At 40.2% G+C, this 15,917-nt stretch overlaps 1 protein-coding gene across 7 annotated transcripts in view; it reads right to left on the bottom strand.

The window, feature by feature from the left end:
• LOC122568532 (teneurin-a) overlaps positions 1–15,917 on the bottom strand; it is a 699,158-nt gene that overhangs the window by 233,694 nt on the left and 449,547 nt on the right. For all 7 annotated transcript variants that reach the window (XM_043728382.1, XM_043728381.1, XM_043728380.1 and 4 more), the window contains one exon: positions 6,339–6,414. In XM_043728382.1, coding sequence (XP_043584317.1) covers positions 6,339–6,414 — 76 coding nt within the window. The remainder of the gene's footprint in view (positions 1–6,338; positions 6,415–15,917) is intronic.

Here is a 15,917-nt window from a genome sequence, read left to right on the forward strand (position 1 = left end):
TCGTCGCAAGCATAAAAGCTGGAAAACTGAGTGAGAAGAAGGGAAACAGATAGAGGAACTGAGGGGGGTTGGAGTCACGTGAATTGAGGCCGAGATTAAGACGTCTGGGGGGATTAACCCCTTGACTATAGGTGACGCGAGACTGGAACCTCAAGTTGATAGCCGAGGGATATTTTTAGGAGGTTCAGACATCCGGTAGAATTCTTATGAATTTGATTTCTAGTAATTATTATTATTTATATAACGTTGTTTGTATGCGCGACACAGAAGTTTAGCTCTACCTGACCGATTCTACTTGAATCAATTTAAACGAAGCCTCCGAATGGAAACTATTTACGATTTAATATCTCTACTCACGCTTAAATGTTTATTGCAATTATATAGGTGAATGTATAACTTAAACACTTGTTTTTTTGTTTATAAATCTAGTTTACCAGAACAAAAAGATATTTCCTTGAATATTACGTACTTCCAAAATGTCATTTATTGGCAGAATCGAAGAAATTCCTCGACAAAGCAAAAAGCTTCTGGAAGAATGTGCAGCGGATATCGATTAAAAAGGGAAGTCAGTAGAGAAAGGTAAACTGTCACGATGGTATCTAACGATAAATCTTTTGGAAGCCTTATCGTCGCGCCTCATAATTTCACGATCTCGTGTAAAACATCGATGGTCGTCGTACGCCCTTCGATACTATAGCGGCCATCGGTATCGTCATGACCTTTTGTATCCACGACAAGCAGGTTCAACATTATTTGTTCCAAAAATATTACACCGTGGCAAGTTTTGCTACATCGAAATTCTGAATTCCGCGAGTTTCATTGCGGCCGATGCTTGTGTTTCGTTTCCAGTTATTTACGTTTCAAATTTGAACGTTACGAATATCATTGCATATGTATTCTGTTATTACTGAAAATATTTTTCGAAAATTTTCCTCTCTATCATACAAGGAGCACGAGTACTCTGTATTTACATTAAACTGTAATTTATTTTAAAATGTATACAAATCGCGTAGAAGTGAGTCTCCAATTAAATGGTTTCGCTAAATTTTATATTATAAAAATTCGCTGACAATCTGAATATTCTGGTATTTAAAAAATCACAATGAAAAGGAGGAGAAAAAGTATCAGAAAAATATTTTTATTCCTTTGATATATGTTACGTGATCGTAACACCTAATAAATAAAAATAACAGCGTACAATAGTAATAATGAATAATTGTTGCATTCGGATTAAAACTCAACCTACAAGAAGATTAAAAGCTCTGGAACAGTTTTATATGTATGAAACGTAACGTTTAGATGGTTTATACGTGCAGTAGTGAAACACTGATAAATAAGCGAAGCATTTTCCTCGATACATTCCTTCTCTTCGAACAATAACGAGTATATCTTTGTTTTTGTTTTGCGAAGACTCCACCAGTCAGGAGTCTCGAGAGGAACGATATCGAGGAGATAAAGATGGATAAGGTGCGGCAACGATCGGGAAAAGAGAAGAATCCAAAGGCTTTACTTTCGATCGAGTGCGGACGGAGGTTCTTTTAGCGGAATTGCTTCAGTTAATATGTGATAAGTGCTAACGACGATTGCCTTCGTTCGACCGTATTGAAACAGAAGATGGTTACATCGACGTCTATATTGGAAATTATCCTCTGAATTTTGCAAATCTAAAGTGTCTCATCTTGGTATCGTGTAAATGTGAATACCAATACAAACGCGATACACAATTTAAACACTGGCAATTTTCCGCAGACGAAAGTTTTCGAAAGCTAACAGGAAATTTCGTTCTTAAACTTAAGTTCGATGATGTTTGTTGTATGCGAATAACGTTAAGAGGAGGTAGATTTCAAAGGCATTTTAGTTATTGCGTGCAGCTTATGCAGAGAAATTAGAAGAAACCATCTGTAGTATAAAACCTACAGAGGTAAAGAAATACTTCTTGAAATAATATAACGAATTACGTAAGTACGTGCGGGGGGTTTAGCGGCAACGTGTTTATTCTCACGAAGGAATGTGTTTACCTTTCTATAAAACGTGAATATACTCGTTCGCATTCAAAGTATGGCTGCGCCATTGTTTGGATGGGATAATAACGCATGAAAATACGTTGCGTTATTTTACAAGGTTTTGCATAGTCTCTTACTTAATTAACGATTAATGTTTTATTTCCAAGTTCCGTCGTTCGATACATAATCCCTTTCTTCGGCTATGCAAAATATATCCGAAAATATATGAGACGATTCTAGACAGCGAAACAATGAAAAGGTCTATATACAAAGATGGAACACGTCGTACGAGACAAATGTTATCTTACATCTTCGACTTTTACGTGCAAATTCACGTTCTTCTCGGTTGTAGCAGGATTTCGGAAACACCCTATGCGAAATAGCCACGTAAAATCCGTTTCTCAGCCAGACTTCACCTAACCTATCCTCGTAGCAAGAGTTTGACTTGCGAATCGCATTAATATATCTTAGCAAACTTCTAGTCGTCAAGATCAAGCAAATTCTAAGGAAGAATTGTAAAGGAATACGCAGCACGAGAGACACCATCAATGATCATTACCACTCTCTGGCTTGAACAGTCAGAGTCGTTAACGATCCACGTTCTACGAAAGCGGTGGAGAGAAAAAAAGAGACACGAAGTGAGGTTAGGTCCGACGGATGCGGTGGAACAGCGGGAGGAAGGATGAAACCTTTGGCGAGGGACACGCGTGTGTCCTTTCGGCTGCCGGTTGCCTCAGCAACAGAGTACCTTCCGTCTCGCTGACCCGTCGTTTCCGGTGACACGGATGGCCTTTCCTCTCTTCGACGTTTCAACCCCGGCTGGAACGCGTCTCCGAAGAAGAGAGGGAAGGAAAAAAAAATGTACGAGAGTCAGGGGAGGCCGGTAAAGGCCGCCATTGTTCGACGATGTCCCAACTATTTTTCGTGGTGGAACGAGGGGAAAGAAAAAAAAAAAAAGAAAGTTTCGCGAGTTCGCTGTTGGAATTATCCGCCGCGCAGATGGAGCCACGAGACATCGAGATTCGGGACCGATGTTTTTACGGTATCACTCGATTTACGAATATCGCTGGAAGGAACGGAATTTAATTTGACCAGAGAATGCTTTTCGTAGATGGTTTTTGGTGAACCTAGTGGATCGAATAATGGAGCTGGATATTGTGGAGCAGAAATGGCCGATGTATAGGGGGTGAAATCGTGAATGGTTCATTGGAACTCTATACGGATTATATCACGTTATTCGTAACGGTTATCTAAGTTGAATTTGTCTTTTTTTTTTTACTGGTACGTATATTTTCTTTTTTCATGTTTGTAACTTTTTTTTTATTATTTCTCTTCCGAGTGTTCGTCACATTCGAACAAATATGTCGAAATTTACTCTGTTCCATACAAGTAGGTTATTTTTGGATTGTGGGAGTGTCGAAAAGTGGGAATTAATATTTAATCGATTGAAACGACGAGTTCGATTACACGAGAAGGGATCATTTTTCGCGTCGTTTCTCCGGTTGAAAAAAAGTACATAAACCGCACGATTAAACAGGTTTGCTCAGAATCATTCGGCTGTGACCTCGTTTCACGCTGCATTCGTTTAATCGCGAGTATAACTCCATTAAGTCGTACTTAAATATCACTTAAACACCGCGCAAATTCATTCCTCTCGGACTATTACTCTTCTGTGAAATATCAGGGAAACAATAAGAATATGAAATTTGTACATCCAGTGGAAAATCATGCACGTCGCCCTGCACGAACTTTTGTTTTTCATAAAACAATTTTTTAAGAGACTAAATTAAGCTCGTTGCTCATCAAACAAAAAAGGAAATTAATTAATTTGTTTTCATGCTTGTCTATATATATATATATATTGTATATAATGATTTATATGGCTGACAGAATTATGAAATTTGTAAAAAATTACCATATTTATAAAATAATTTATGAAACAACATTCTCATACGTTGTTAAATATCATGTACATTTTATTTATGAAAGTTGATAATGAAGGCTATTACAAAACTCATTAAAATTCGATATATGTGTGTCAGAGTAAATTTCATATTTCTTAACTTGGCTGATAACGTGTGACGATATGACAAAATTTAATGAACGGCATTGACCCATCAAATTCAAAGAAACGACATTTCATCGCATCGATCTAATATTTACTCAATGATCCTCTGTTTTTAATGCATTGGAACGTTTCCATTATATGTATATAATATTATATGCTGCAGCTTTGATTATTGGAATATTCCAAATGCGTATACGGAGTATCCCACAGGTTTCTATACAAACTTTCCTACCGTGTTCAGCGGCTAAAAATAACATAAAAGTAGTATATAAATGATAATTTTTAACCCCTTAACGTTTCAGAATCTTAAACTTTAATATCAATTGATCGACGTACTATATTCCGGATTCCAGAGCATAGAATATAGAGTTCCAAGAATTTATTTCAGTGCACGAATATTTATTTTCGCACGATAAAATATAACTGATAAATATAAAAATATTAATAAAACCAAACTTTGAGTTCTTCCACAAATTCGACATTATTTTTAAAGCTACAATATTACGCACTAAAATTCTTACTCGGCAGTTTTCCATCAATTTTCCTAGGGGAAAATACTCTAGAAATCTAAGAAAAAGACCAATAAATCTACTCGAAGCGCAATAAAAGTAACGGCACAAAATAAATAGCGGCCTAATTCGATATGCATCGTCAACGACGAACAAATGTACGAAAGCAAAGAAAGAGGGACACCCTATAAAATGGAGGGGAGGTCCACAGGACGACGTACTAAATATTTTAAAAGTTCGATTCATTTGAATCGAAATGTCTTCGAATCGTCGTCCCTGTCCGTTCGTCGATAATTTTATTCGCGGTTATTGCTCTTCCGATCACGTTCGAGCTCTATTCAACCGAATGATTTGAATATTCTCAACTTCTCCATTCTTTTAAAATTCCACGAGCCACGAGAGTTTGGAAGAATCGCCGTTGGCGAATTCGAAATTGTCGCGTTGGTTTCGTGCGTCGGTTTTATTGGCTGGGCGAACGCGAGCTCAGGGAACCGTTAATGACTCGCTAATTGCCGAAAGTGGCCAGCCAAAGATTTGTAATCGTTAGAGAGACAGTAAACGACAGCCTCGCGGTGGATAATGGCACTTCTGCGGTTCGATACCGTTGTTTTCACGTCGCTAATATCGTAGCTCGTATTACAGACCAGCCAAGTGTTGAACGAGGTGGACGCGTCTGGCGTTAAATTAACATCAAATCCCTGAATGCTGTTATGTTGACTATTCGCTAGTTTTTCTTCTTCGTTACTGTAGTATCCTGTAGGATAGGATATACAGTGGCTCGCGGAAATATCATTTGATATGTACGATATATCCAAGTGACAGAATATTCGGACTTTAGGCAGAAAAGAAGAAATATAAGATAAAGTAAGAAACGAATAATAGTTTATACAGCCATAGGACAAAACTTATTTTAGTTAAGTACAACTGTTTGCGAGTGTTGTACCATTTGTATCTTATATCTTCTATAACACGTTGAGACACTTTAATAAATCAATGACAATGTTCTTCCATACGGTCACGGCAAGTGTTCTTTCCTCCTCTTCAGTCAATAGCGAACCTCTCCTGCCAAGTAGCGTTTTTCTTTTCACAATACACTTCGATAACGCTACTGCTTTAACAAGTTGACGACGAAAATTTAACACAAGTGAAGACTATTTACGAACAATTTTTCATAACCGCCTTCTGTATATTCTGTATATTCTTTCGTGATTCTTCCATCTTAATGAAGAAATGGCGTACTTTAATAGATCAAACAAAAACTGATCTCATCACGCCCTATCAAGAATTCTAACAAAAAAAAAAAAAAAAAGGACGAAAAGAACCAGTTTGGAAGCAACTTAATTCTATAATCGACTGTCCGAAGTACACCTGCGCCTCCTACGCCAAATCAATTTCAAATTGCCGCTCGTATTTCGGGAAAAATCGTAAATGATTCGTATTGGATCGATGGTAACGGTGAAGCAGAGAAGAGTCGGTTGATTTCATGTTTCTGGGACGGATCGAGGGACGCGTTTCCGAAGCAGAGTCAACAGCACGGTCGATTTTTCGTGGCTTAATTCAACCATGCGAAATCCGGCAACTAGGTAAACCGATAAGTCTCGTGGATTTGTTGGCGGCCGCGCGAAAAATCCGCTTACGCGATCTGGCTTACGCGGAAATCTGTGTTATTGCCTTCTGGAATATGGATGCGCCGGGCGACGCTCTCGATCGAGATCTCGCGTGGGAAATTCGTCGCGTCTACCTCCTACTACCACTTACCTGGTTACGGTCGGAGTGGAAGCGACCCCTGGGGACCGGGCCGGGTAGCTCCGTGGATTCCCTGACATCAAGTACTCTGTAACAAACAAACGGAAACGTGCTTAATCCATCCTGTTGTAACTAATTCAGGTGAACAGTTTTGTGAATGTTGGAACAATTTTAGGCGCATGGCAAAGTTACGAGAGCTGAATTTATAGAAATAGGACGAAAGAGTAGAAATTTGTATTTTTGTGCTGATTCGTAAAATACATATCGTGATTTGTTGTACAGTTAACCAATCTATAACTTAACCACTATCGGTGGGTGTATAGTCCACGATAGATCCACCTGTTGTATCGTAAATTTCTGAACCTTTCCTTCTAAATTCTCAAGTATCAACTTCCCTAAATACAATCCATTGCAAATATATTTTACCATTCTAAACGTTAAATAACATGGAATTTATAAACGATAGAACTTAACTTAGAAATTCGAGCAAGTTACGAAAGCTCGTGTTTGATTTGCTGGCGAACTATATGACAATTTAGCCAGTGCAGCGATGTACAATTTCTCGCGTTATGGCACGCAGAATTGGCTCGATTGAAATGTAACGAGGCGGGTAACGAGGCGAAGAAAATCAGCTGCTTAACTGAAACCCGACGCTGGCCTGCGTTTCCGTCGTTATAGATTAACAACGAGCAACTTCCGTAAAAGTAACGACCACGTAACTAGCGTCTTGTTAGCGGGGGCAAGCGTCAGAAGTTACGGCATAGCGGCTGATCTCCGCTAGTAGCAGCAACTTGACCTACGTTGCCGCCACGAGATAATTGAATTTATTAGATACGAGTCGCCAGACTTTTACCCCAGTGTTCACGAATTATAGTTCCGCGGTTACTTACGAGCTTACGCAGACGGTTCTAAGGGTGTACTTGCTTCTTCTTATAGATTAGGTTCAACATGGGTTTCCTATATCATCAGTGTACAATAACACTCCCGAAATGTCATTCTACAGTTGAGAGTTAAGGTTCTATTCATTTTATAGAAATGATATAATAAATATAATAAAGAAGCACAGTGTAGAATGGAGGTTAGGATTCCATAAAGTTTCCTAACCTCACTCACCGTTCGTAGAAACCTGTATCATCTTCTTCAACGAATAATATCAATATATTGCAATCTACGAAACGTCAAACGAAAAGTATACAATACAGCACAGAGCTGTGAGAATATCCCCAGATAATTTTTATCTACAAACATACATCTCTTCATACTTCTTTAATATTCTTTGATGTCAACGTACATAAACGAATACATATCGCTCATTTATTATACATACTATAATCCTTGGCATAGTGGTTGCTAGCATCCACTGTCATTCAAAATTCCCTTAGCCCTTACATTCGAAGCAAGAAGTACTATATCCATTTGAGCATAAAGTATCGTATTATAAAACACGAGGTACATCGATATAACCAAGAATAGCAACAACAGCGCCACGAAATCTGCATCAAAACGCGTATTAGCGCACCGAGAGTCGGATCTGCTGGTTAATTTTTAAGCCTTCTTTCCCGGTCGATGTCAGTCTGACGTTGCAATTCAATTCTGCCCTCCTTCATGCACAGTCCCTGGAAGCCAGCAGCGGCTCGAAATGTCATGCATATTCTAGTTGGTGGAACATCGCGAACCGACGTTCCCTTTATCTGTATAGTTAATGACTACATAACTAATGTAGCTGTTACTGACGTTCTTCCATCGATCGGACCAAATCAGCCGATGCACTTTTTGTCTTCAGAACACCATAAACGCTTTCCATGGATTAAGTCGATCGTCGGTAACACCCACTGAACTCTAAATTACGTAGAGTTCAGTGGTAACGCCAGTGCTTGCGTGGAAACTGATTTTGGAGGTTAGGATGCGTGACGTGGTGAGGTTAGGTAGATTGTTTCTTTGTTTATGCGGATAAAGTAACGAGTAATGCGTCAAGCATTGGAAGATACATGCATAGATCATTATTGTAAAGTTCTAAATGATCTCAAGTACAGTAATGTATCAATTGTTACGAACTTTGCGAGTTAAAAAAGATTTTCATGAAATCATTCCTGCAAACACCTAAACACATCACCCATCACAAGAAGAATAGAATACCAGAGTTCAAGTCTGAAGTCTCTTCTTGAAATTACCAATTAAACCAAACGTTGAAACCAGGGGATAGAAAAAAGGAAAGAAGAAAAAAAAGGAAACAAAGAAGTTTGGTTGGAGAAAGAAAAAAATTACTGAAGCTGAACGGCGAGTCATTAGCGAACAGAAGAAAGGAGGTTAACGTTCCTTCTTGCGCTTCGACGCAGCAAAGTTTCGTCTTCATCGGACCGGAGGCAAGGTTGTTTCAAGACGTCTTTCGCCCCTTTATCTGCCCGGCAATTCGTCACTGTCCTCGCGTTCCAGGATTTTTACGAAATTCTCTGGATCCTCAGGGCACGCTTCGGTACACAACAGCATGACGAATCGTCGTCGCGATATTGTTCTTTTCGAATCTCCAGGATTTACGAACTACCAAGAGCAGAATACCTGCGCGCGCGCCATCTTGCTGGACGAGGATGTTCTTAAATTTGACTAGTCTATACAAGGATATATATGGAAATTACCGAACGTTCGAAAATTATTCGAATATTAAATATCAAGTTTTCCATAGACGACGGAGCGCATAATATTGTGAATGACAAAAAATATTTGACAAGGAAATAAAATACTGCTAGATAGAAGGTTATTTGGAAATAAAATGTGGAATTCTGTTCAGAGGATAGAGTACATAATATAATTCGAAAAATTTTATTCGTATCCTGGAATGAGAGAAAATATTTGACAAGAGAATCGCATAACATGTTTTACTCCCGGATTTTAATGAAACTTTGTAAATAGAGAAGTAAAAATTTATTTGATCCATATCCGTAAATACGAGATATCCAATAATAGATGTTTAACAATAAAAAGTAGATATCCTTTGGAAGAATAAATAGTAAATAATATTTTGTTGATGTTCCTTCCTAGACTTCTAAATCAACGAGCTAATATTCGTATCATCTGTATATAACTTTGTTTACGATATTATCAACCAATGATATCAATTATTTTGTTTACGATCAAAATATGTCAGTGTGATCTTTACAGTGATGAACTAATGAACTTCATTTTAAAGACCATTGGCATCACATTGATTGAAGTATGTGAGTCAGAATCGACCATCTAGATAACACCTGTCAAACATGTATTTCCAACGAAATATCTTGTTTGTTATTTGAGTAGATATTACAATGAACGTGCATATCGATTGTTTCCCCCTCGTGTTGACTTTCAAGTCACACGTGTGTACCGAACAACCCCGTGATAAGAACTGCACAAACTATCCGATGCAACTGGACCATTCGTGCAGCTGTAAAGTGCAATTATACTACTCCCTTGTGTTCGCAGCCTGTTCGTGTTTACTAACAACTCATCGCGTTCGTACGCATTGGTCGTTTTCTAATATCTTGAAGATGCAGTTGTTTCGCAGTTCGTTTTAATTCCTGTATAATTTATCTTATAACAATTTTACATATGGTAAATGTTCAAACAGTCTTTAGAGTAAACTATCAGATATAATAAATTTTATTTTCAATCCTGACTAGCATTATTAACTTTCACGATACAGTATCCTCTGCAAATTTGTTTAAAAATTTAACGCTGCTAAAGTCTAGCCGGTTGGTAATGGACCAAGACAAACTTGCTTCGTATCTCTAATCAGCATACTTATGTGAGATATCTCATACTGTATATCGTTATATACAGAATGTTCGCTATATTCAATGATATATGTACATACCGTGTACGTACCAGCTACTACTGCACATTCACTAATCGCGAGATCATGTGCACGTACTGTTCCTGATATTGTTCTTTCATACGGCGAGAATTTACGAACTATGAAGAGCAAACCTGGGAAGCAGGTTGTGCGTACGCGCGAGCACGCTGACTTAACAAACATGATCTTAGCAAACACCTCGAGTCCGCGAAGGCAGCATCGCTGCACTGGCTAAAAACTCTACGGATAATTTCCACCAGAGTCCGCTTAATCCAATTTACGACTCGCTGAAACATTTATGCCGCGTAAAATTTGCTTATGCAAATCGCACGCAGTAGTTACCAACCTGGCATAGTTTTGCACGTTGCGCTGACACTACCGATCGCGGTCGTCTTCTTTTTCTCATCAATTATTTGAGATATTCAGTCGCGATAACTTAGACTTTGAATAAATAACCAATCGAACAACTGACCTTAGCCTTGCCACTTTGTTCAACGATTCAATTTGTTCAGAAATCATGAAACGTTTGATATGAAAAGGTCCACCAAACCTGCATCTAAGGTTATGCCTGAATTTCTACTGAATTCTACCGGATCTAGCTACAAATTAACCTTTGTTCATTCTATTTTCTACCTGAGAAATTGAAAAACGTATAATTGATAGTGAAGCAAGCGAAAAGCTACGTATTACGAGTAATTACACAAAAATAATATGGTCGATTATAATACATATTACACGTGAAACTGTCATTTCTAGCCGACACTGTCAGCCACAGCTGTCTCTCGATAATGTCACAAATCATGCTGGCCATTCTGTAGGGATCAAACAATCCAGTCAAACACATTTCACTCTCAAAGCAGCGCGTAAGTGGACGCAAAGACGTAACACGGCGTGAGGAGTCCATTGTCAGAATCGCGAGATGTTTGTTACGCGAACCGATAGAGGGCCGATCAGAGGAATGTAGAACTACTGAACCTTACGTACCTTCGCAGCTGCGATTGAAATTACGGCGTCATTTGCAGACGGAGGGTCCAGGTCGAGATCAAAGGCTTTGATCGTTGCGCGCGAGAGACACTGTGACAGATCGAGCTAGAACGCGCCGCCCTTTGTAACAACGGGCATAAATTGTTGCGCGCCAGACACGCGGACACCGGCCATTTCACGCACGTAAGCAGTCGTAACGCCGCTCAAAAACTACCGAAAACGAGTCGTTAAGTAGATGCGTGAAATTTATAACGCGATTCGGTAATACCAGTCTCAAGTTGCTTTTTTTTTTCTAATTCTCTAGCATCCTGCTTATTCGCCCTATCCTCTTTCACATAATATGACAAGAGAGTACCCGGAGCTCTCATTCCCGGCAAATGGACACTAGAAACGTATTTAAATCGAAAATGTAAAGCAGTCTAAATTACATAAAAAAAACATAGCCGCAAAAGACGTCTTTTGATAAAGTACGAGCAACTCTTAGTCCGAAGCTGGTTGTTCAATCGTATGACAGACATGCCATACCAACAAACCTAAACATTTGTGTGATTTGCAATTAATTTGTAAATGACAGCTGGAAGAAGAACCGCTCGTTAAATATACAATATATATAAGTATATAAGCGTTCGAATTACACGAAGAGGAACAACGTTAAGTGAAAGTGCTCAACGATTGAGCTTCCTTTTAGCCATCAGATTTATACGATTACGTATAAAAGTGTATCTGCAATTTCTGCAAAGATACGATTCTGTTTAGACTGAATATCAACGTTTCTCCGTTGAAATACAATATTTCTGCAATTTATCTTACGTTTCTGTTTGTTTAACATGCCTTACATGTACATTATCGTACATAGAGTTCATACAGATCGCGCAATCATGGCGATGGAACGAAGAACATAGCTAGAACCAATCAAAAAGTGCTTCGATATTTCGTATTTTCCTTTGACCAGTGGTAGAGAAGTGATTTTCGTCGTCATTGGTAGTTTGTTTCGTTGGGAAGCGTTCGGTTGCTCGCGAAGGAGGCGCGCTTTACGTGGCTGTTTTTTTCCTGGAATGTTATTGCCGACTGAAAAACGATTCTGAAAGGGGAGAAAGGCGCGCTCGAGCGTCCTCAAATGCGTTGGTATTTTCGGCTGGTCGTTTTACCGTTATTCGCCTTCGAATCCGCGCGAAAGGAATTCTGATCGTGCACGTGTGTAAATTTTCATGCCGCGATGTGTTTGCGCTGGTTATGTCTTTGACATGCTTCATCGATCTTGCGGGTTGTCATCGTAGATGTCTTTGTTTGTTCCTGAACGTTTGCTACTTCTTTAGATGAATCGCGCTACGAGTATGATGTAGTAGATATTTTACATTCCTCCGAAGAGAGTACACATTGCAATTTCTAATATTGCGAATTTCTCCTGTTTCTTTGGTGATTATTTCTAGCAGAACTATTATTAAACATATTTCTCTTGGCTGAATATTAAGGTAGAACGATATTTACTGGGATGAAAATTGTTAAAAGCTTGAAAAACTTTAACTAATACACGTCAATCTGTGTTCCAAACTATTGTTCGTGCGTAGAATTTTGCTCGTTATTCTACAAATTAAGCAACGATCAGAAATTCCCAGACCACTCGTATAATAATCCTGGCCCTCGCTAAACATCGTCCAAAATTCCCTTTAGTCGTCGCGCAATAAAATCTCATGCTCTTGAAGCTGGAACAAGTCTTCTCTGTTTCACTCTACAAATTCAGGAAAAATTATGAAAGAGCTACCCGTTTTCGGCCAATATCACATTGATGCGCGCTTGAAACGCCGAAATTCACTGCACCCGTTCGAGCACGCTCCTCGAATCGATCAAACTGTCCGCCGTTGGATGCAGAACATCGCGAACGATTGACACTATTTTTTCCCCCCTCTTTTTTCTTTTCCTCTTTTTTTCTTTCAGGAGAACGAACGTATCGGCAGCGGGAGGGAAGATCAATCATCTCGCGTGACTGTTTAAGCTCGACTCGATGAAATTGCCAGTTCCGTCGGTGGTTTCGTGTTCCGGCCGATTTTCACCGTGAAAAATCGCGACGTCCGCTGTTAGAAACGCTGGCTCGTCATCTTAACGCTGCCTCGATCGATATTTTCTTCGTTTCCGTAAAATTGAAAATCGTTGCATGGGAAACGATTGTTAAATTGATCGAAGAGAACATTTTTGCCTTTGAAAGTTTAGATTTTTATATGGAAGCTTGATGATCATGAAATACAAATATAAATATTCAATTTCAACTTGAATAATTCGATGTATTTACATAGGACCATTAGAAATCTGTAAGGTTCCTGAACTCTACTTAGCAAGAACATTAACTCCAAATATCCCGATTCATAGAATCTTGTGTAAAAATAAAATCGTTCAAAATAAAGATTGGTGATCTCTGACTCGATGAAACAATCCTCGAGACACTTTATCCTTCGTTCAAATAGTAACAACGTTGGAAGACGTTCGCAACCAAACGGGCGGAACGATCGACGCCGATCTAGCTAGTCTACTTCCGCTCGAAAAAGTGTCATTATCCGCTAATGGCGCGGCAACAACTGGGTCGATGCACCAGTACGGTTAATGACACGGGCTGCTTCGTTCCATCGATCGTACGACCGATTATCTTACTGCGCTTATATTTGTTCATCGACGCATTTTGCAGAAATTCTTTAGTTCTAAAAAATAGAATTTTCACTGAAATTCGCCGTACAATTTCATTGTATCAATTTTGTCGGTCCAAAAGTACGTTTCGTTGGTAAATTTATACCGCTCACCCTGGAACACCGTCTTCTACCAAAGTGACATGACGCGATCGTGTCGCGCACCGTCTTAACAAGAGCGATCGAATCCTGTTAGCTAAAGAAATGCAGGAATCTACCTCAACGAGAGAATGGAAGAGTAGAGAAGCAAGTGGAAACGAAACGAAACGAGGAGAGAATCAAAAGTGAAAGAAAGGATAGAGGCGGTGGATACGAGAGTGATAACCGACGCGATAGCGAGCAGTTGGAGTGACAGTCGAAAGGACGTGCAAGAAGAAACGGGGGTGGAGAGAGCAGCGTTGCACGTTAGAAAATGGAATTTCGGTAGCGAGAGATGCGAGCAAAGAACTGGGAGGCCGGCAGGTGGAGAGATCGGTGGCTAGAGAGAGATAGCGGATACGGAAAGGGAAAAAGAGGAGAGCTGGATGGCTAGGTCCATGGATGGAGTGGATACAGTTGAGTCTAAGGGTTTCTTGGTTGTTGGGTGTTTGGCTGTCCGCCAGGGAATCTCTGGAGCGCGACGGTTACCTTTTTCTCCACCGGCAGATCTCCCAGCACGTTTACAGGATGTTTCAAAACACGTGAGCTTAAATTCTGGAATAAATTGGAATGTGGCAATTGCGCAGAAGTTTGTGTGAACGTCCGTACGTCACGAACGAAGTTTGTCTATCAGCGATAATGTCTATAGAGAAATTATGGTCCATTATATTTGTTCAATCTAACGGGGAAATTTCTTGAAGCTTGTTAAATAGTGGAAAATTTTCCTCCACAATTTTTCGTTATTTTCGCTTGAAATAAACATAGCGTAATTGAATTGCTAGAACCATCTTATATAAGGAGTAAAAAGTAAGTTATTTTGAAGAGTACAAAATCACCTGTAAGCCCCTTCACCTACAATTTTTCCACGCCCCGTGCCATTTCCTTCGATATTAAACGTTAAAGGTCACTTGAAGCGACCTGCAGCAACTCAATTCCGCCATCTTCCGCCATATCCCGCATCGACACGTAACCTCGTCGTTCTTCTTCATCCTATCCGCTCGTAAAACGCGCGTCTCGCTAGTGTGCGTGGCGGCAGGATGCGTTTCGCGGCGCAAACAGCGCCGCTTAAGACTCCGTAAACACCAGCTTGATTAACGATAATGGCGATCTAGGGCGATTCCCGATAGTCTGCCACTCGATTGCGGGATTTGAAAGGGTAGGAACGATGGGAGAGGACCCAACTATGGCGGCGACGACGAAGGGTAAACCATCGTGGTGCATCGTGCAACGAAAACCGGCCGGCCAATGGAAACAACGGGCCGTGGGGACGGCGAAGGTAATCCAAGAGGGTGCGTGCCCAGGCATCCTGATCGCCGCTTTACCCCTTATAGGTTTGCATGATGCGTTATGATCGTTAACAGAGAGTACTTGGTGAAGAGCCGCGGATATTGTCTGACGACCGCTGCCGCCTGTGGTTAATCGACGATCGTTGCTTCCATTGGAAGCTTCTTGTCCCACACCCTCTCTACGCTGTTCTCTCTCTCTTGCGTGAATAGCGTGGATGGATTAATATAGTTGGGAACGGGTCGTCCGAAGCCGCGGACTGGCGAGCTGCGGTGCAATTAGCGGCGGACGTAAATGCCGTCGGGACTGCGTTTCTCGCGCTTCGCGGGCTATTAACAGCGTTTCTTGCTACGGAAATTGTTGTTGCATTGGTTCTCGCTGTAAAGGGATTCAGATGCTGCCGGTACACCGATTCCTGCATGTTTGCCATGTTACCAGGGAAACTGTGCAAAGGGCTTAGGTTATTTTCTTGGATATTCTTATTTTTGAGATATGTGGAACTTTGTATGCTACATTAGATTAGCCGCGTAGTAGTGACACACATACATGAGTAAGAGCGTGTGGGAGTAGGTCTGTGCACAGCGTCTCGTAAGACAGAAGAATGCAACTGTTGCGTTGGTAGCGTGGTAAGGAAGATGGCGAGGCAAAGAAAGTGCTGAGACGCGTGCAAATATGTATCGACGA

Source organism: Bombus pyrosoma, linkage group LG6 (assembly GCF_014825855.1).
Source record: "Bombus pyrosoma isolate SC7728 linkage group LG6, ASM1482585v1, whole genome shotgun sequence".
In the NCBI taxonomy this organism is placed as follows: Eukaryota; Metazoa; Arthropoda; class Insecta; order Hymenoptera; family Apidae; genus Bombus; species Bombus pyrosoma.